General features: G+C 48.0%; 1 protein-coding gene across 4 annotated transcripts in view; it reads left to right on the top strand.

Annotated features, from left to right (window-relative positions):
• The window catches only part of ME3 (malic enzyme 3), a 331,140-nt gene that overhangs the window by 281,174 nt on the left and 28,184 nt on the right, over positions 1-21,782 (top strand). For all 4 annotated transcript variants that reach the window (XM_007168485.2, XM_007168486.2, XM_057553842.1 and 1 more), the window contains one exon: positions 2,811-2,914. In XM_007168485.2, the coding sequence (XP_007168547.2) occupies positions 2,811-2,914 (104 nt within the window). The remainder of the gene's footprint in view (positions 1-2,810; positions 2,915-21,782) is intronic.

The following is a 21,782-nucleotide window of genomic DNA, read 5'->3' as shown; positions in this document are numbered from 1 at the left end:
ATATTTTCGTGTCATCTCCATATAGAAACTTTCTTCCCAATTTTTTGGAGTACTTAGTTTTGAAGTATTTCAGACATAAAACATTTTATTATAAATAAAATAAATATTATAAAATATCAGGACTTTTTTTTAAAGCTTCTTATAGTCACCTTTACATCTCAGTAGAACCTGATTAGTGTTGACCTTTCATCTTAAGTGCAGATATACTGAGAAATTTTTGGAAAATCCTAAAATTCTTCAGTACCACTGGAATTGGACCTGCCCCAGAAACCGTGTATGCAGCCCTGAGAAATCCACTCTTGGCAGCCTAATGCACTACTGAACCAATCTGTGATTTGGCAACATTACAGATTATAATTTACCGTGGACCCGTTCACCTCTATAAGAACTAAAAAGTGAATATTTTCTGCAAGTGCCAAGAGTTAGACTATTTTTATCATTTATGTGTATGCCCTTTGCAGGCTGTTCGTATGTTTCAGACAGTTGAAATTGTGGTATCTGTGCAATTTTGTATCCTGCTTTTTTCATTTTGAATAATCTCATATACATTTGTCCAGGTGGCTGCATAGTCTTAAAAGCCACCAATTTCAATGGCTGCCTAGTTGTCCATCTAGTTGTTACATCATCATTTACTTCCTTGATCCCCCTTGGCTGGATGTTTGCTGCCTCTAAGTGGCTTTTAGATGATCACTTTGAAAGTGGCCTGTGGAAGGGTAGGCACCATATATGTCCCACTCATCCTTTGGTCTCACACACACACACACACACACACACACACACAACTGCCAGGGCAGGGTCCTAAACAATCTCAAGGATGCATAACCCAGGAGGCAAAGAGATTGAGAAAAGAAGTTTAGACCTCACTGTCTTTCTGATGTAGCCGTGTGGTTCCTTGGAGAAAGCGCTAAACCCACCTCAGATTCTGTGGACCCAGGATCGGGGGTGAGGGGTTGAGAAGGCAGATATTTCCTGGTCTTTTCTGTCCACTATACCTTTGCCCTACCACCTCCTACAAGACAATATGGAGCTAGAATGGTGTCCTAAACAAGAATAAGCCACCTAAGCAGCCTGGCTCTGTGGTTAAGACCATGGGCTCTGGAGCTGGCAGCCGTGAGTTTGAATCTGGATTCCTCCACTTACTAGCCCAAGAAAGAGGCAGCTGTTTATCCTTGCTGTGGCTTCCCCTCCCTCAGCAGTACCTGACACATTAGCAAACGCTGCGAAAGTTAAAGCTGCTGCCATTACTTTACAGCATATGTTATGATTCACAAAGCTCTTTCACGTGTATTATTTCATTTCCTCATCACGATCACCCTGTACAGCTGGTATTTTATCCCCATTTGACAGATGAGAGGAAGGCTGTGAGAGGTCACGTAATTTGCCTGAGGTCACACAGCTTGCCAGTGGTGGAGGGGAGACTTGACTCTGAGCCCCTTGAGGGCAGGACCCATGACATCCTTGCCTCTGAATCCTGCCGGAGCAGTCCAGATGGAGAGGACGATAACACAAAACCTTGACCCCAAGGAGCTCATATTTGTGGCGGTGGGGACACAAAAATAGATAATTTCCAAATACCCGAAAACATAAAATTACTTCCTGTTTCTTAAACGCACCAGGTCACCAGGTACTTCTTCCTCCTTCTACCTCCAGCCCCCAACCTTTCTTTGTGCTGATTTCTAAGCCTCGAGAGCCCAGCCCACCTGGCAACATCTGCCCATCTTTTAAAGCCTGACCATTTCTTCCATGTCACCATCCCCACCCGTCCCCCGGCGGGAATTACTCCACTCCTTCCCTGTGCTGCCAGGTGCCATGCTTTGTGCCGAAGAAATGTCTCTGCTCTGTAATAGAGTTTGCTTACTCATCAGCCACCTGCATTAGGCCGTGAGCACCTCAGAGGCAGCGTCCATCCCTTACCTACAAATTCCCCGACAGGCCTGATGGCAGCAGGCGTAGAGGGTCAGTAAACGTGTCGTGCACGAATGAGCCCGCTGATTTCTGCGTAGGGGTGTGTGTGAGGGGTACAGAAGAGGCGGGAGTGGTCATCAGACCAGGGCAGACAGAGAGGATGACCAAACAGCGTGTGAAAGCTGTGACAGGAGTGCTGCAGGAGGTGGAGTTGGGGGTCACCTAACACAGGCCGGCGTTAAGGTGGGCCTGTCTCTTGAATGGAAAGTTCTGGTTGTATCAGTCTGTCCTTGTATCCCCAGGGACCAACACAGTGCCAGGCACATGCTAGGTATTCAGTAAGCTTTCACGGAAGGAAGGGAGGGAGGGAGGGAGGGAATGTTTTCTAATTTGAGTCTAGGTGAGTGACTTTGGACAAGACCCAATACCTCAATCCAGATGTTGCCTGGGGTGATTCTCAGCACAGGCTGTTTTGTCCCCCAGGGAGACATTTGGCAAAGTCTACAGATCTTTTTCACTGTCACAACTGGGGGTGCTACTGACTTCAAGTGGGAAGAACCCAGAGACACTGCTAAGTATTCTGTCAATACAATATGCGGGTCAGCCTTCCCATCAAAGAACTGTCCAGGCCGAAATGTCCATAGTATCACTGTTGAGAAACCCTGAAATGAACCCAGAGCTGCAGCTAGAGGTTGGAAGACTGTATCAGAGAGTTTTGCTTGTCAAAGCATCCTTGATTCCTAAAGTGTGGACCCGTGGGGATCTACCCTCCATCAGTGGCTTGGCTTCCAGACCCTACCTGGGGAGTGGGAGTGGGGAGCTGCCTCCTCCCTCCCCCCCTCCCCCCTCCCCCTTCCTTCCCGCTAACCCAGGACACTTGACGAGACGGATGCTGTCCGTTGCAGGAGCTGCTCAGGGACCCTCTGTACATCGGCCTGAAGCACCGGCGCGTGCGTGGGCAGGAGTACGACGACCTTCTGGACGAGTTCATGCAGGCCGTGACGGACAAGTAAGTGGGTCAGTCTGTCCCTTGTGAAAGAGGACTGTTAAGAGATAGCATGACTAAGTCCACGCGGGTTTTGGCAGAGATGCGTGCTTTTCCGGATGGTCCGAAAATTCCAACTTGACTCCGTGTACTCGGAAATCTCAAAGCCAAATGGGCTCGTTCTCTGGGAGAGTCTTTGGGAGCAGAGAAGGGAGGGGAGGGGATGACGGCTAGTTAAGTATCTGCTGTCCCGGGAGGAAACCCCCCTCGGCCGAGCTCTCCTGGGTTCCCGGCAGGAATAGGGATGCTGTTAGCAGTGGGGGAGAGAAGTGTGCCCTTCTGACGCAATGGCTTGGAAGGCAGCTGGCCACCTTAGTTGTCATTTTCCAGCTCCAAGGACCAGGCAGCATTAATGGACCACCACCGCAGGCCACACGGGCTGGGCCTGCGAGATTTACGAGGTGTCGTCTCTGCACGGGGGTGCACCACGCTGGCAGCTCCTGCCCCCCTGGCCCGCCCCATCTGTTTGCCATCATTGCCCCCCGCTCTCCCACGCTGAGTCTGACGGGCAAGTCAGTCAAGACTGTCTCAGCAGCTCAGCAGGCCCCTGCAGACCCAGCAGGTCCCCTTCTCGCTTGAAAACCTGCAGCCTTTCTTGCTGTCCCAAGAGTGCCCAGGTAGGCAGAGCTGGTCTGGATGTCCTTGGCAAAGTATTTCCTTGTCTGAGTTCAGCCACTGGAACCAGAGCGGTGGGCTGGAGAGAGAGCTGCTGTGACCTCTGCAGCCCAGGAAGCCTCATCTGGGTGGGCTTTGGGGGTGGGCAAACCACCCCCACACTTCCTGGTCATTGACCTGGGGCAGGTTACTAAACTTTAAAGTCTCCTTACCTGGATTCCTTATCTGGGGATAAGAAGAAAGCATTCGATTGTTGTTGTGTTTTTTGTTTTCATTCGTTAAGATGAGGGAAAGTAATGCTGAAGTTATATGGGATGGGGATGATCCTAGAGGGAAGATGAAATTGGTAATGGGGTGTGGGGTGTGGAGGTAGGCATGCTGATAAGCAAGTGGCCAAGAGTCCAGTGCACACCTGGGAGCTTCGTCTTAGGTGGGAGCACAGAGCCCATCCACACAGAGGGAAGGCCGCGCCCTGGGCACAGATGCCGGCAGGTGGGTAGATGTTGAGGGGGTGTGTGTGCGAGCCCCACTGGAGGACAAGGTCATCTGCTGAGAGCGAGGATGGGGACAGAGGTTGTGGAGGTTTAAGGTGCAGGAGGTAAGCACTGGCACGTCCAAACTAGGGAACTAGAGGCTGGTTGCTGGGCGGCTCCATGGGCCTCCTTGACGTTACTGATCATGAATTTAACTTAGGTCAGTTAAACCTTTTCTGTGATTTTCTCTAGCCAGTTTCCACTGTCTGGATGCAGGGCAGGAGGAGACAGAGAGGAGGATTTAATCAGGGTTGGGATTTTGCCAGGCAAGAGAGAAAAAGAGAGAGAAAGGAACTGAGAGTGTATTCAAGGGGATGATTATAATGATGCATCATGAGGCCTAGGCCGGGTAAGAAGGGACAGATAAGGCCCTGCTGGAGAGGAGGGGTGAGGAACAGTGGTATGAGCAATGGACAGTAGGTCCTGATGAGGCCTGAGAATTATTGAGTTGGGTACCAGATGGAATATGCTGGAAAGAAAAGAGGTAATCAGAAAGTCAGGGCTTGGAAGCTGAGACTGTGAAGGAAGGGCTGCTATTGAGACATGACCACCAAAACAGCCAAATCGAGGGTTGGCCTACGTGAACAGAGGCGTATCATCTAGAACACGAGAGGTGACTGTCCTGCTTAATTCTCCCCCTTTTAGATCATCCTGAATATGACATTCAGTTCCAGACAAGATACCTTGAGGCTGGTAAATTACCTAAAGTGCCTTTGGAGAACAATAGCCACGGCAGTGACAGGAACCAAAGGCTCAGCCTAGTGGGGAGAAGACACAGGGACTGCTCTGTGGGTACCGGGGGTGCGGTCCTCCCTCCAGGAGTCTGAAAGCTGTTCTTCCAGAGGAGGCACTGGACTTGTTTCTGTATACCCAGCCGGAGAAGAACCCACTGATGAATTCTTCTCCTCCTCTAAAGGAGGAGGCTTTCCGCTCAAAGTAAATCCGAGCTATCCCACAATGCAGGGGACTCTGTGAGAACAAGTTCAAGTTCAGGTTGAGTGGCTTCTGGGGGGCACTGTCACAGGAGAAAACGTAAGCATCAATTGTCCTTTAAGATGCCTCCCTGCCCCAGTGTTCTCTTCAGACCTCTTAAGATCCCTGCGTGGCTGGCAGGATAGGTTTTATTATTCCCATTTTGTAGAAGAGGAATCTGAGTCTCTGAGAAGCCAAGGAACCTGTCCCAGGTCCCGCAGCTTCCGACAGGACTGCAAATTGACCCTGAGTCTGCTGACTCCAAGGCCAGACTGCTTTCTACAATTACCTGTGGATGACAAGAGAAGGGAATGAATTTGGCTTTGAGAGCCGGTTTTTTCCTTCCTGTTTCCAGGGCTCGTTGCGTATCTAGTGAGTTAGTAGTCATTCCGTGATTCCCCACAGAGAAGCCTTGCTATTCGTGTGAGAAGGTTAAATAAACTAGGATGTAAGAGGCTCTTCAAATCATCATTAAAATCAGTTCACAGTCTCACAGACACACTCACAGAATCCAGGGGTGAACCCTTGGGCAGGGGTGTGCGTCAGCCAAGAGGAATGTGTCCTTAGGTGGAAAAGACAAGGGGTTGACCCTTGGTTGTTTTAACTTTCTAATAAGCTAAAGCAGATGTTTCTGTGGATACTGTAGTTGGGGAGTGAGCCAGTCTCCCAGGCTCTCTTGGGAATATAGTAGCCCCGTGATGGAATGCCCGGCCTGGGCAGCGCTGGGTGAGTCAGCAACCTGAGGCCAAACACGATGTGTTTTAAGAAAGAACCCTGGGAAACGTTGACTCCTGCCTTCAACATCCTCTTTCCAAATGTCCTGCAAATAAAAGCTCCGCCTTCTTGCCCCTACCTGCTAATCGGGTGTTATCTTAAGATTTTTGGGGCCTGAAAAGAAGAGTCACTGTAGCTCAGTTACTACCCTGGAGTTTGGCCACTGGGGAGAACCCACCGAGGCAAAAGGAATCTCCAGGTGCACCTGTGAACCACAGCAGTAAGTGTGTGTGTCCAGCTCAAAGCTAAGACACAGCCTGATGTTCCCGTGGTGAAGACCAGTCATACGTGCTTCCTGCTCTTTCCCTGCCATGCAGTGGGACCTGGAGCGCTGCACCTGAGGGACAAGTTTTCCCTGATGGTTTCCACGTATAGTTTTCATTTCTATTACTTACAGCAGAATGGATGGGAATGGTTCATTTTAAGTTTGCACCTGGAGCCCCAGCTCTGTCTGATGCTTGGCCTGGGCTGGACAGAAGTTTGATGTCAGCAAACTTTAGGCAAGCCATGAGAGGAAGCCACCCCCTTTCTCTAGTTCACCAAACCCTAAATATAGAGATTGCTAAGCTCCTGAGATAAGAGTGATAAACAACAAGGGAGATAATAGTTTTTTTAAAACCTGACTTTTAAAAAAAGTATCTGCATTTTAGCTCCAGGAAAATTTCTTTTTGAGTCTCTCCATCTTTCTCTCTGATTTTCTCTCTCTCTCTCTCTCTCTCTCACACACACACACACACACATGCGCGCGCACACACACACACACACACACACACACACACACACACTCACGCACACAGACACACCATCCTACACCAGATACCTGAGGTTTATGCCATAATGGAACTGGCATAGTACAGTTTCATCACATTCTGGTGGTTAAGGCAAATCAGAGGTGCACACCAGATTCCAAGAGAGAAGATAACACAAGGGTCGAAACCCCAGGAGGCATGGTTCATTGGGGAGCCACCAAGGTAACAGACTACCACACACCATCCAGCCTGGGAGGGGTAAGGAATGGGGCAGCCAGCATTACAGGAGGATGTGCTCTGAAAATGCAAGAAGGGTTGAGAAAACAATAGCATCATTGCACATGGAAACAGGGAGATGCATCAAATACAATTGATAGTCAGTTATTGAGTATCTGCTGGTATATAAGATGCTGTGTCAAATGTAGGTGGCGGGCTTCCCTGGTGGCGCAGTGGTTGAGAATCTGCCTGCCAATGCAGGGGACGCGGGTTCAAGCTCTGGTCTGGGAAGATCCCACATGCCGCGGAGCAACTAGGCCCATGAGCCACAACTACTGAGCCTGCGCGTCTGGAGCCTGTGCTCCGCAACGAGAGGCCGCGACAGTGAGAGGCCCGCGCACCGCGATGAAGAGTGGCCCCCGCTTGCCACAACTGGAGAAAGCCCTCGCACAGAAACGAAGACCCAACACAGCCATAAATAAATAAATAAATAAATTTATTTAAAAAAAAAATGTAGGTGGCAATCCACAGAGAAATAAACAGTCCAGCTCTCAAGGAACTGTTCATTCAGAGACATTTTTTATCTACCTACTGGAGTTCAGACCTGACCTCTAAGCTTTCTTAGCCTCGGAGTCTCTTTAAGAAGAATTCTAGGGAGAAAACATAAAGTTGGGAGTTACCAGTTCACAGATGGTAGGTAAGGTCAAGGGCATGATGGGGTTCACCTAGGGAAAGAGAGTAGAGAAAGAAGAGAGAATGGCTCACCACCACTTTTGGAACCATGCCCTGTGAATAACTGCAACTTGAAGCGCTCAACAAAATTTAGGATTAGACTAGGATATTGTTGGTAGAAATGGCAAGGAGGGTGAAAGGTTTCGTTCCTCATACCAGCTCTGATTACTAGGATCCTAAGGCCTCTCTAGGTGCAACAGGAAGTGATGATTGATTAGCAGTGTCTGCCCTGCAGGGGAGTGAAGCGTGGCGGCATGTGTGCTATGCTTTAGCCATCCTGGATCTGTGAAGAGCCTATGGCCTAAGCATCTGCAACTTCATGAGCCCTCACACTCGCTGGTCCTTCTGCAACTCCTACAGTCAGCAGAAACTCAGAGGCCAAAGGAACCTGAAGCCTGAAGATTTTTCGTATCTAGCTGTTCAGGATATTTCAAGAGCTATACCAAGCCTGTCTGTTGGGTCCACATGAAACTGCATCTCCTTCTTCTGAGTTACAGAAACATGCAGGTATATGCTCCCATGGGTACACTCCACCCTCACGCCCACCCCAGTCCACTCTGGAACAAAGCAGTGGATCAAATAAACATAAGCATATGAATACTGACCTGTGGTTCCCAAACATGGCTTGATATTGGACTCATCCGGGGAGTTATCAAGAATATAGACTCCAGCCTCCTATGCCATAGTAGGCCTGGGCTGAGGCCTGGGCATCTCTGTTTTTGAAGCTTTCTTGATGCTTCTGTTAGAGCCACACAAAGGTTGAGATCTAGAAAGCTCAGATGGACTACATTCCCAGTAGAGGCATGTTTCGAGCAGCCCCAGCTCCCCCTACTTTCAGAGTCAGACTGGAGCCTGAGGCAAGGGTTAAGGACCAATACACATCGTATACAATTGATAGTCAGTATTGAGAGTCTTTCCACACATCTTCCCACCAGGGACCTGCAGGAAGAAAGGCCCAGCACATGCTCTGGGCTCACCCTGCCAGGCAGTCTATCTTGACAACACACCTGAAGCTCTAACAGTTTCCTTCTGGTCTGAAAACCTCCCAAGCCAGGCTGTGCCTGCTGCTTCTGCTGGTATCCCCTTCGCCCTGGAGGAACTTGAGCTGCTTTCAGGCCTGACGTGATTGCATTTCCACGTATGGGGAAAGCCCACACACACATCTGGGCACCCCTTCCCAGAAGACTCGTCACGGGGAAGAATCAGGCCCGCCTTTCCCCACCAACTAGGTGCAAGCTCAAGCCTGATCCCCAGGCCTCAAGCCTTGACTCTGTGAGGGCTGATGAGCGTGGAAGAGGGAGATGGCAAATGCATTGGTAAGGTAAAGGCAGTCATGACTATCTCATTCAGAGGATTTCTTACAAAATGCTTCCCATGGAAATACAGAAAGTCACATCACCCTCCCAAAAAATATGTCTTTTTTTTTTTTTTTTTGGAATTTGACTTTTCAAACTCGTTCCATGAGGGAATATATTTTTCTGGCAAAGAGATAGGAACAGCAGGTACTGCATCGAGTGCTCCTGGGAAATGAGCTTTATTTCACCACTGAGGTGAGAAAACTCATTCTAGAAGCTCCAAGAAAGCTAAGAGCAGCACAAACAAACAATGTATCTAGTCATGCTTTTCCAGGGCTTTTGAGTAAGGACTACATGCCCAGCACTCTACTAAGCCCTGTAATGAGATTCAGAAGAAATAAAAGACATGCGCTGTGTCCTCATGAATCTTACCTTCCAAAAAGACAACATTTTGAACAGGAACTAATTAGAGAAGTGTTAAGTACTCAACTGTTTGGTATTGACTTTCAGTTCAGTGGAAATTCAGAGAAAGAAGCAATCAGGGATCACTGGGAAGAGATGGAAAGTAAACAAATTCAGGGTCAAATGTGAGTAAGCAACAGGAGAAAGAGCACATTCCATATGGATGATACATCATGAGAAAAGCAAGGACACAGCAAAGACAAGGAGTACGCAGAAGACTCTGGAAGACTGGCCCCACTAGAGGTGAATGTTTATTGGTTCCAAAAAAGGTTAAGTAGGAATAGGGCAGACTATATGATAGGCCTCGAAACCCAGGCAGAAGGTTGTAATTATTAGAGCTCAAAAATGGAAGGGGCTTCAGTTACCTAATCCAGTGGTTTTAAACCAAGTTTCCCCGAACCCCAGGCACTTACAGAGGTGCATCAGGAGTGCTAGAAATGAATATTTTCCACCAACCATACAAGATTGAAACCACTTGAAGAAAAACATTATTGTTTTTATTCGCCTTCTGTATCAGGGTTCTGCTCAAGATTTCATTAATTAAAAAATTCTTCTACTAAAAATGTTTGAAAACTATCAATCCACACAAAACCTTATTTGGGACTTGATTCAGAGAACAATAGGGAACCATGGTAGGTTCTTGAACAACAAAGTATTGAAATTGACAGGACATGGGAGAAGATTAGAACAGCAGCCATAGCAATGCCCCAACTCAAATTCTACCCTCCCCAGAGAGGTCTGCCCTGACCAGCCTGGCCTGAAACTCTTTTCCTGTTTGTAGTCATAGCATAACTTATTGGCTGTATAATTCCTTTGCTAATTAATCATGCATTGCATCATGGCATCTTTTCTATAATGGTCTAGAGCTTTTCTTTAAAGCTTTTTTGGTCTTTTAACTTTTCATCGTCAGAGCAGAGATTGGGCAAAGATGTGCCTGGACTGTTGTAGTGGGGTTCAAGTACCAGCCTGGCCCAGACTAGATGGACTTTGAAGAACATTCCTTCCTCAGGTCCTGTAACTCTGTAACATCTCTACCAGACTGGTAGTTCCTGGGGGGCAGGGAGCATGATTTTACTCATGCTGGACCCACCGTAAATAGTAAGGGCGGGAGTTGGACGGTTGGTTGGTTGGCTGAGGGATTGAAAGCCTTCACCAGGCTAGCTATCAGAATGGACTGAAGGTTATGAATTTGATGGCATCTGAGGAAGCTCAGAGGGAGGAATGTTGCGACCCATTCTAGCTTGTCTGGCCTCTGAAAAAACAGATCAGTTTCCCAGTCTCAGCCTGACGTGGCTAATTGTTGACAGTCCAGCTCCTACATGTTCCCATCAGAATAGGAGCCAGATGCTGCAAAATGACAGTCTCTCAAGCCTGTGAAGACTCTGTCTTGGGTCACAGAAAGGGCTGGAAGGCTGTAGAAAAACACAAACCAGCACTCAACTCTCTAGGACCTATTTATTTCCATCGTGACCAAGCAGACTGAATAATTGAGAGGCCAAAATGTGATGGAGGAAGTTCACTAACTGGGAAGATGGATTCAGTGATGCCAGCTGGCTACTTCCATTTCATTTTTCCCCAAGAGGCAGATTGTATCACCTGGTATCAGAGTAGGAACAAAATCATGCTCAGACCTGAAAGTTTCATATTATAGCAGAGGAGAGGAAGGAATAGAAGGGTTTTTTCCCCTGATTTTTCTCAATGGATTAGTAATAATAATAATAACAACAACTCTTTTTTACTTAATTGCCTGCTATGCACAGACTCTAATATAAGCGCTTCATACAGTATTAATTCACTTAATTCTCACAGCAAGCCTCTGGGGTAGGTACTATTATTAGCTTCATTTTAAGGGATGAGGAAACTGAAGCTTATAAAGTGTAAGTAACCCCCCTAAGAACGAGAACCCTATTAAGACCCCACCCACTAACAACAGTTGTTAAAAGCACAAACTCTAGAGCTACACTGCCTGAGTTTGAACCTCTCACCTGCCACTTACTAACAAGCTATTTAATTTTCGTTGCCTCGGTGTCCTCATTTCCAAGATGCGTTTTTAATATTTAACTTGTAGAATGCTTCTGCTGAATAAATGAGACAATCCATGTAAAATGCTTACCATTATACCTGGGTAATAGTAAACATGAATGTTTGCTATTATTAATAATAATAATAACTTAGGCAGTTTCCAAAGCCACTGTCCTTTAAGCAGTGCTTTAGTACTTCCTCCATTCATGCAATCAGTTAAATTAGCCATTACTATATTCATCTTTTCCTTCCATAGTCCTTCACTCATCCATCCCTGCCATTCCAATAATAGCTGCCTTCTCTTGCCCAATTCTTCTTCCCTGGTGCTAATCTGAAGAAATAAAAAGAACAGTTCTGGAAGCACTGGGTGTGACCCATCTCCATGTTCAGATCCCGGGTATGTACAATTAGTAAATGTTTGGTCCTTGCCCTCTACACCTATTCAGTTAAATTCTGCCCACCACCACCCTCCCCCAAGTGGAGAGGCATTGTGTGTATCCATGTATACATGCGTGGGGGAGATCTCATATTTTCTGTAGTTGTTTCAGCTGAGCGTTATTTGGGCCTTACAGACCCACCGTTCTGAGGGCTAAGAAGCTAATTTCCCAAGTGAAGAAATGAGTATAAAAGTGTCCCCTACCAGTGACATGGCTGGAGAGCCTGGCAGAGGGAAAACTAAAACTCCTCTATAGGGTCACTCCCACAACCCATGCCATGTGGAATTCCTTGAAGGGAAAAGCAATTCCCCAATGGAAATAAATTCATGATTCACAGTAACCCACACAGAAACAGTCCACAATGTGGGAAAATCAGAAACTAATAGAAGAATTAGAACCCCAAGGAAAAGGAATATTCTGAGAGAGACTATAAAGCAGTTATACTTAGATGTATTAAAGAGCTATTTTTTATAAGAATGAAGTAATAAGGAAAGTACCTAACACTTAAAAAAAAAAAAGTAGCAGGCAGATTTGAAAAAGAAACAGATAAAACTTCTGAAAATGAAAAACAGAGTCATGGACATTCAGCAGAGTGTACTAATGTTAGCTCAAGACAACGTCAGAAAACCCAAATCCTTAAAAATAACTGCCTGCAGGGCTTCCCTGGTGGCGCAGTGGTTGAGAATCTGCCTGCCAACTCAGGGGACACAGGTTCGAGCCCTGGTCTGGCAAGATCCCACATGCCGCGGAGCAACTAGGCCCGTGAGCCACAATTACTGAGCCTGCACGTCTGGAGCCTGTGCTCCGCAACAAGAGAGGCCGCGATAGTGAGAGGCCCGCGCACCGCGATGAAGAGTGGCCCCCGCTCGCCGCAACTAGAGAAAGCCCTCGCACAGAAACGAAGACCCAACAAGGCCAAAAAAAATAAATAAATAAATAAATTTATATTTAAAAAAAAAAAAAAACTGCCTGCGGGCATTTCAGAGACCCTCCAGTCCTACTACTGATGATCCAGAAAGAACTGGGACACCAGGTGTTTTAATCAGGAAAGATTTCTCTGAGCTGCTTGTGAAAAAGAGCATTTCTCTCAAGGGAAAGAAAGGATGGATAAGACCGCAGCCCCCAAATCCAAACCTCATCATTCCATGCCAGAGAGGATGTAGCAATTCCAGGCAACCCCATGGTACATTTACTCTCATTTTCTCTTTGTCTCTCTTTCTCTGTGTCTCACTCATTCATACACACATATTATGCAGTCTCTTCTTATTCTACTGCATTCATTTTATTAGGCTCAAGCACATTGTTTTTTAATGTGCTTGAGCCTAATAAAATGGAGAAAAAATCCCAAAAGCAAATGATTCTGTCAAGATAAGTTATGTAAAGAAAAAATGTCTGGATGTATATACACCACGCCGTTAACAGTGATTACAGTTAAGGCATGAGATTGCTGGGATTTTTGCTTTCCAAGCCAGTCATTCCTATAATGTTTGATTGTTTGTGTGCAGGCATTTCTTTTGTAATTAGAAAAAAACAATGGATTTTTAAAAATAATGAGTTAGGCAGCAGTTCTTTCCCAGAGACAGTTCCTTGCATTTTTTTTTTAAACCCACTAAAGATACAAAGAAACAAGCAAGCATCCCAGGCTTTACCCTCTGGGGAATTGAGTACTGGTCTAACCTAGGCTCCTACAGACAATAAAATAATTCACATCCATCCACTCATGTAATACTCACAATAATCCTATTAAGTAGATACAATTATTGTCCCATCCCACTAAAATGTAAGTTCCAGGGAGAGATCTTTGTCTCTTCTGTTCACTGCTGTATCTCAAGCGCTCAGAACAATGCCTAATGGCAGCATGGATTCTCAATAAACATTTATTGAATGAATGCACACTTTACAGATGAAACTGAGGCACAGAGAGCTTAGGGATCTTGTCCCAGGTCACACCATTAGCAATGGTGGAGCCAGGCTTTGAACTCAGGTGGTCGAACTCCAGAACCCACCTTCTAACTTGGATGCTCTCTATTTCTTTTCTTCTACATGAAAGAAAAGACAGTCCAGCATACTCCAGACACCTTTTTGATGCAGCAGGCAAGGAGAACAAATGGGAGGAAGGTCTTATGGAAACTATTCTACTTCACATACTCGTGTCTCCTCTCTCCAGCTTGTTCTAGGGCGGGGTTAGTGACCCACCAGTCCTCACCATTAGGGAGGATATGGAGGGACCAGCCATCAACTCCCATTTTCAAAACTCTCTAGCCTTTCTCAGCGAAGGACGCATCCTCTTTTTTATTTTTTTATTTTTATTGAAGTGTAATTGACATATATCATTGTGTAAGTTTAAGGTGTACAATGTGTCGATTTGACACATTAATTTTTTTTTAATAGATCTGTATTGGAGTATAATTGCTTCACAATACCGTGTTAGTTTCTGTTGCACAACAAAGCGAATCAGCCATATGCATACACATGTCCCCATATCCCCTCCTTCTTGAGCCTCCCTCCCATCCTCCCTATCCCACCCCTCTAGGTCATCGCAAAGCACCGAGCCGATCCCCCTGTGCTATGCTGCTACTTCCCACCAGCCAGCTATTTTACATTCGGTAGTATATATATGTTGATGCTACTCTCACTTCGACCCAGCTTCGCCCTCCCACCTCATGTCATCAGGTCCATTCTCTGTGTCTACCTCTTTATTCCTGCCCTGCTACTAGGTTCTTCAGTACCATTTTTTTTTTTTTTTAGATTCCATATACATGTGTTAGCATACGGTACACATTAATATAATGCAATATGATTACCACCACCGCGTTAGCTAAGCCTTCTATCACATCACATAGTTATCATTTCCCTTTTTTGTGGTGGGAAAATTCCCCAGCATCTGAGTCAGTTGGCACTTGGTTCTTCCTTCTTAACTACCTAACAGTGGTCCAGTTGCCCCATCATTCACCAGAGCTGGGCGCCCCCTGCAGGCCTCTCCACAAACTGCAAACCCAGCCAGTGTTACCGAGCCCCAGGGGAAAAGCTGAGGCTCATTGGCTCCAAGCTTCTCCTGGTGGTTTTAAACAATACAAACAAAGGAAAAGCCCTAAGCTTATGGCATCCAGACTACAAGGCAAGTTTCAAGATTTTATTTTAATTTCGAAAGATTGTAAAGAGTGTAACCATTAGCTCTAAATCTTGATTGTAATGTTTCACAGGAGCGTTCACACGCTGAGTCCCTCTCAGCAGAGACAGTCACTGCTCAGTATTTTCATATACACTGAATTTTAGGAATGCCTTTTGCAGTTCAACCTGTGTCTTACTTTATTTTCCCACCTGCCCCTCCCTAGAACTGTAAGCACACAATCTTAGAATACCTGAACAAGAAACGACCTGCCCATTGATCCAACTCCATCACTTTATAGGTGGGGAGACTGAGACCCAGAAAGAAAGTTCTTTCCCCAGAGTCAGATAATGATAAAAAGCAGTGGGAAATTAAGGGGAACTTATCCAGTTGTTTGCTCCCATTCACATAATTCATGAAATCTCTTCCAAGTTTCCATTTAGCCTATATTTATCATATGCTTTCTCTGGACCCCAGAGTGTGGCCAATACAAAAAGACCTGTCCTAGAGTTCAGTTCTCCCTTGAGCTTGTAATATGGACACATAAAATAATCAGAAAATAGTTCAAGGCAGCATTCAATTATTCTTTTATCTATTTATTCTTGTATTCACCCATACTTTAATTCATTCAATGGACAGATATTTATTGAACATAGCAATAAGTCAGAAATAGACTTTGCTCTCAAGAAGCTTATAATTGACTGGGAAAAATTTAAATATGCTTAAATAATTACTGCTGAGTTTGTGTAGATTTTATGTCTACTTAGTTAATGGCCCTGCCTGCAGCGTCAGTCGAGGCTGATGGGGGAATACAGTGGTCAAAGGCCTGGGGCATTTAGTTGGAGTTCAAAGTCATGGCCTTCTTCCCAGGATAGAGCTAGCAATTCACTTTTACAAAGAACCTACTCTGTGCTGGGTGCTTTACTTTTAATTATCACAGCAACCCTTAGGGATAAATAAACTGAGGTTCAGAAAGGTTAAGTAACTTGTCCAAAATCACCCAGTTAGAAATGGAAGAGTCTGGGCTCACCCCAAATCCATCTGACTTCAAAATCAGAGGTGCTTTCCTACAGCCTCTGCTTCCTGCTCTCCCAGCCTAGCTGGAAACCATTCCTTGCTTGTGGCCTCATTTGTGTTGATTCCTCGGGGTAAAGGAAAGGGACTGAGCTATTGTGATACAAAGATACTTTGCAGCAGTGGCCTCTAGAAGAGGACAGTGGGGCTTCCAGGGGACGGGGACGTCACGTGGGCTGTGTGTGACTGGTCACCCCTATAGAAGGACTGTGCTCTGGCAGGCATTCATTCCTGCTTCCGTTTGTTCACCAACGCTGGTCGAGATGGGCAAGCACAGGGCCTCGGGCATACGGCAGCAGGTTTGTTTGGTCTTCTAACTTGGGTGTCTGAAGCGGATTTGTCCAGAGCAGGTGGCAGGAGAGGGGGTCAGTTAAAACTCCTTCTTCAGCTGTCGTGCCCCACATGGTGAGTGAGGGTCCCCCTGCCCTCAAGGACCCTGCCTAGTGCCTGCTTTGACCTAGTCTGTCCCCTAACCTGGCTTAGTCTTTCCTTTCTTCCCCTCCCTGACTTTGACTCACTTTGGTCCTGAAAGGCCACAAACACAGACTGCGATTTCCAGCCTTATTGTCTTTCACCTGAATGTCAACATTCAAGGTGGAATTTAGCCAGTTGCACGAGAGAGGGACAGTTTAGATGCTGAGGAAGTCCAAGGTACAATTGTGTGACAGACTGTATGGTACAAATACTACAGTAGCACACCTGAATAGAGAGATCAGAATAGGCCAAACTTATCAGAGAACATCAGTCACTTCATGACAACTAAAACGTACAATCTGTGGGCAAATCAGAGCTGGTGTAAATGCCAATGCCCCAAGTCAGCCAGTGGGTTGGAGGCTAGGAAAAGCGCCCAGGCTTTCAGAGCTGAAGGTTGGGGTGTGAGCTGCTGTGACCTAGAGGAAAAACTCAGTACTGGCCTCTGACCTTTGAGAGGTCGAGAGGTCGGCAGATCAGCCACCATCCTCTTCCCAGCACTGGGATTTCTGGCGCCATTTGCGTGTTTGCCCAGGAAGTCAGACAAACGGGGAAATTGAGGAGGAAATACAGACTGTTCCTGGAGTGTTTTCTGTCTGGCCTGGGATTGCCGTCAGAGCAGTGACTGAGGAATGGCCACATTATTCTGGTACTTTTGCTTAGAAGTCCCTGCTTCCTGTGACTGTCTTGTTACACGATGGGAGTTTTCCCCCATTAGGCCGGAATGGCAGCCCCAGGAGCCCGCCAGTCTGGCTGCCAGAGCCGGCACACCGGGGGACTCTCCCAGTGTGGGACCTGGGAAGGGAAGGGCCTCAGAGGTCCATACACCACGTCCACCGTGGCTGGAATCCTTTCCACAACGTCAATGCCAAGTGAGGTTCTGGGGACCCTGGAATCACTGCCAGTGACAGCCTCTTCCATCCAGCGCTCGAGATCTCTGCTTTATATGACACAGAAATCCCTGTCCTTCTGACTGCCACCTGTTGGCTCTGCTTTTCTCTTAAGGCCACATAAGATCAGTCTACCTTAATTCCCTGTCCACGGAACGGTCCTTCGTGTCTTTGAAGATGATCATTACGCCTCATTCCACTGAGATTTCTTTTTCAGGCACAGTATTCCCGCGTTCCCCAATCCATGGTTTCCGGTTTCCTCACCTACAGAAGAGTTTCCCTGTCATCCTTGAGAGTCCCTTCCCAAGCAGCCCTCCCGCCCCCCGCAGAGTGAGTCACTCCCTCTACATATGTGTGGTGTGAAGGCTGCACATCTGTCCCTCCGCTAGGCTGTGACATCCCAGAAGGAGGAACCATGTCTTCTTCACATTCCATCTGGACTTTGGCTCCTGCCTGCTCCCATCTCCCTAGGACCTCGATCCCCCATCATCACTCCTCGCATCTCCCCTCCTTACTGGCTTCTCTATCTCATACACACACCTCCCATCAAAAACGAATCCATCCTTCAGTCCCACATCCGCCACCAGCTGTCTCCCTACCCTTGTTTCATAGCCAAGCCTCTTCTTTAATACCCCGCAGAACGGTTCCCTCCGCACGACTCCACTGAAAGTGCTCTGGCAAAGTTCACAAATGATCTTCTGACCGTCAGTTCCCCGCCCCCCGCCAACACTTCCAGATCCCTGTTTCAGTTGACATCTCCGCAGCATCTGACACTGCCCACAGCCTGTCCTGCGGCTCCTGTGGCAGCTGCCACCGTCCACCTCGCCGGTCCCCCTGCTCACTTTCCTTCTCTAGACTCTCTTCCTCCGCCCCTTGCTGCGCCCTGGACACAGGTGTGCGCGAGGTCTGTCCTTGGCCTTGCTCCCTGCTCTGTGCACACGCTCTGCCCAAGACCCTCACAACACGCTGAACTCCCTGTTCCTCTCTGCTGAGCCTCATGTAGCGTCTGCTCTTCGTGAACACGTCCACTTGGATGTCCCAGCACCTCAGACTCAGCACGGGCCAAGCCTGTCTTGCGGAGTGAGTCTACCTGTCCCTCCCTGTCCCCAGCCTTGGGGACCAAGAGATGCCACCACCCCCATCCCGGGCTCCTCCTCCTCCTGCAGCTTCCACATCCTGCCCGTGATTAAATCCTGCCCTTAAGAACCATGGCCTCCATGGACTCAGTGCCTACCACGTGCCAGGCTTTTTATTTACATTATCTCATTTAATTCTCACAGCAGGACCGCAAGAGGTACTATCATCCCGCTCTCTTATCAGCAAAGACTGAAATTTGGATTAAATAACTCGCCTGGGGTCACACGTTTAGTAAGTGATGGCTGCAGACCTGCTCAGCCCCAAAGCTCCCTCCACTGCCCACCCTCTGCCTTCACATCCGTCAGCCCGCCCTCCTCTCACTCGTGGTCCCTGTTGCCTCGCCCCAGCACTTCATGATCTCTCACCGGGGCTCCGTGCCTCCAGGGTGTCCTCCCAGCTAGCCCATCCCATCACCCACTCTGCTGCAGAGTGGATATCCTAAAACACAGGCCACTTTCCTGCCCGAAGCCCCTCGGTGGGTCCCCATCGTCCCCCGACTGTGTAGGCTCTCTTTTTTTCTCTTTTTTTTTTTGTATTTATTTATTTATGGCTGTGCTGGGTCTTCGTTTCTGTGCGAGGGCTTTCTCTAGTTGCAGCGAGCAGGGGCCACTCTTCATCACGGTGCGCGGGCCTCTCACTATCGCGGCCTCTCTTGTTGCGGAGCACAGGCTCCAGACGCGCAGGCTCAGCAGTTGTGGCTCACGAGCCTAGTTGCTCCGCGGCATGTGGGATCTTCCCAGACCAGGGCTCGAACCCGTGTCCCCTGCATTGGCAGGCAGATTCTCAACCACTGCGCCACCAGGGAAGCCCTGTGTAGGCTCTTTTACACAGGCATGTAAAGGGGTGGCCCCTGGAATCCGCCTAGCCTCAGCTCTCCCCACATCTCCCCTTCTTCACCCCTCTCCCAGCTCTGGTTATTTGCCTGCAGCTCCAGGAAGGCCCCCCATTCTCATTCCAGAGGCATGTGCCGTTCCCTCTGCCTGAGGCGCCCTTCTCCCTCCCCACCCCGCCCCTGCACGGTCTGCCCCTGAACCTCTGCTCTCCCTCAGGCCGAGCCTCGGTCTCCTGCTCTGTGGAGCCCTCAGTGCCTCTCCCAGAAGAGCTGATTGCCCCCTTGGAGGCCTCCCACATGCCTAGGGCATACCTTCATTATTACCCTTGTCACAGTATGTTGCAACTGCTTTTTTTATTTTCCTGTGTCCCCATCAGACTTGAAATTCTTGAACTTGCCTTTGTAATCTAGCAGGGAAGACAGTCCCTTGTTCACAGTGGACACTTAGAAATGTTTGCTGAATTGAACATTTATGTCATACCTAGGAGAGTTCCTGGCACAAAGGGGATACCCTGCCCGATACATTTCTTTAATAATTAAAACAGAAATGTCAATAAATAATTGTGATGCAATGTGATGTATCCTAACAGAGATACGCCCAGAGTAGCAAGGCAGCCCAGAGAAGAGAAGAATTACTGTTACCCTGGGTAAGGAAATCGATGGGTCAGGGAAGCCTTCCTAGAAGACGTGACATTTCAGCAGGGCCTTACCGTTTAAGTAGGAGTTGGCCAGGGTAAAAGGAGGCCCTCTGGGCACCTGAGCAAAGACATGGAGCAGTGCAAGGGCCCACAGTGGTTGGGAAGCAGCAAGATATGCCCAGGGCAACGGAAGACATGAGAAGGGGGTGAGCATTAAGGTTGGGGCCAAAGTGAACGCCATCTAAGGAGTCTGAACACAACCCCAAAGGCAGTGGGAGCCCTGTAAGGATTTTAAGAAAAGAACTTGCACAGATTTGTGTTTAGAAAGATACAGTGGATGGATTGGGGGAAGGGAAATAAAGCTGGAGGAGGTGAGACCCGTTATTATAGGATCCTGGCCAGAAGTAACAATTGCAGGAATCCCAGGGAGAGATGGCCTTGCCCTGAGTCCACCCAGCCCCTGCAAAGTTCTTTCTGCAGAGAGCTGTGTCTGTCAAACTGTGCTCTATCATATAAACGGAGAGGGTGGGACACAGAAGGGTGAGGTCTCTAGTCAAATAAGTTTAGAAAATGCTGAGTTAAACAGGTTTCTTAATGCAGGACTTTTCAGAATCTTTCGTATATACATTGTATATGTTATATGAACGTTCAGAGTTTCCCAAATGGTTTGAGCCCTGGAACCTCTTCCTGAGAGCATCTCAAGGGACTAGAGTTTAATGGAATGTGTAAAATAAAAACAAAGACCTAGAGCTTTGGGGATTCTGTCAGCTCTAATTCCTGGAAGGACAAAATAAACAAAAGAACTAGCTTTCCACCGGGTGTAACTGATGTCCTCACCATGCACTCTGCTGGGGAGTCTTGTGTGCGTGTGTTTTGTTGGGGGCGTGGAGTGGGCTGCCATGGAAATATGAGTGGTAGGTTTTTGTTGTTCTGTTTGGAGGCAGGCTGAGCAAATTCACCTGCTCTTCCCAGGTGCCCTGTGTTTGTTCAGGCCTGAAAGAGGTCAGACCCAAGTGTTTGAAAGAATGGCAGGTCCTGACCTTCAGAACAAAGAAACCAGGTCTGCAGCCCATGGAATGTTCTGGTCTCACCACATCTCTCACGCAGCCTTTGGTCAGCTTGCTGGGGGGAAGGGCAGAGCAACCATCTCAGAATCTCTTTACCCTGGGGAGGCTGCAGCCCAGGTGGCAGGTACCCGGCTCTGTGGGTCCTGGCTTAGTCTCGTCACATTGTCACACGCAACTCCCTAGGGCTCCCAGGCACAAGTCACCATTTTCAGGCTTTCTCTTGCCTGAGGGCTGGAAGAAAAAAACTTTTAACATCCACCCATCGGCCTTGTGTCTTTAAGTGAGCCCCGGCCTTAGAATGCCTCCTGTGGCAGCGCCAAGGCCATTTCCCAGCGGAGTCCCCAGGGTGGAGGAGTCTGGGCAGCTCCGTGTGCAGCCTGGGAAGGTGCCTCTTTCTCCATTGCAGGAATTCTCCCCTGAGAAGCAGCAGATATTCCCCAGCCCCTGCCAGGAGTTCAGGGTGAAGAGTTCAAAAGTGCAGAAGGGGACAGACAAACAGGAGCCGCCCCGGTGAGGGGCAGCTTCTGGCAGGATGGAGGGTCAGCGATGAACTGCCGGCACTGAAATCAGGAAACTGCCCAGAGCCCTGAGTAGGGGGCCTGAGCGGGGCCCCTCTGGAGGGGCTGCTGCTCCAGCTGTACGACCTGGACAGTGGCCGCCTCGGCCCTGCTCGCTCAGCCCGTCTGCTCTGGGTCAGCTCAAAAAGGACTCGAAAATACTGATGTTCCTGTCACATGTTGCTCTTACCAGGAATGGTCAGACATCCTACTTTGGACTTACATCTCAGTGAAGCTCCTAGTGTATCTA

The sequence above is a fragment of the Balaenoptera acutorostrata genome, chromosome 9 (genome assembly GCF_949987535.1).
Source record: "Balaenoptera acutorostrata chromosome 9, mBalAcu1.1, whole genome shotgun sequence".
Classification (NCBI taxonomy): Eukaryota; Metazoa; Chordata; class Mammalia; order Artiodactyla; family Balaenopteridae; genus Balaenoptera; species Balaenoptera acutorostrata.
The sequence above is the reverse complement of the archived record's forward strand: the minus strand, read 5'-3'. Positions and strand labels throughout refer to the sequence as shown.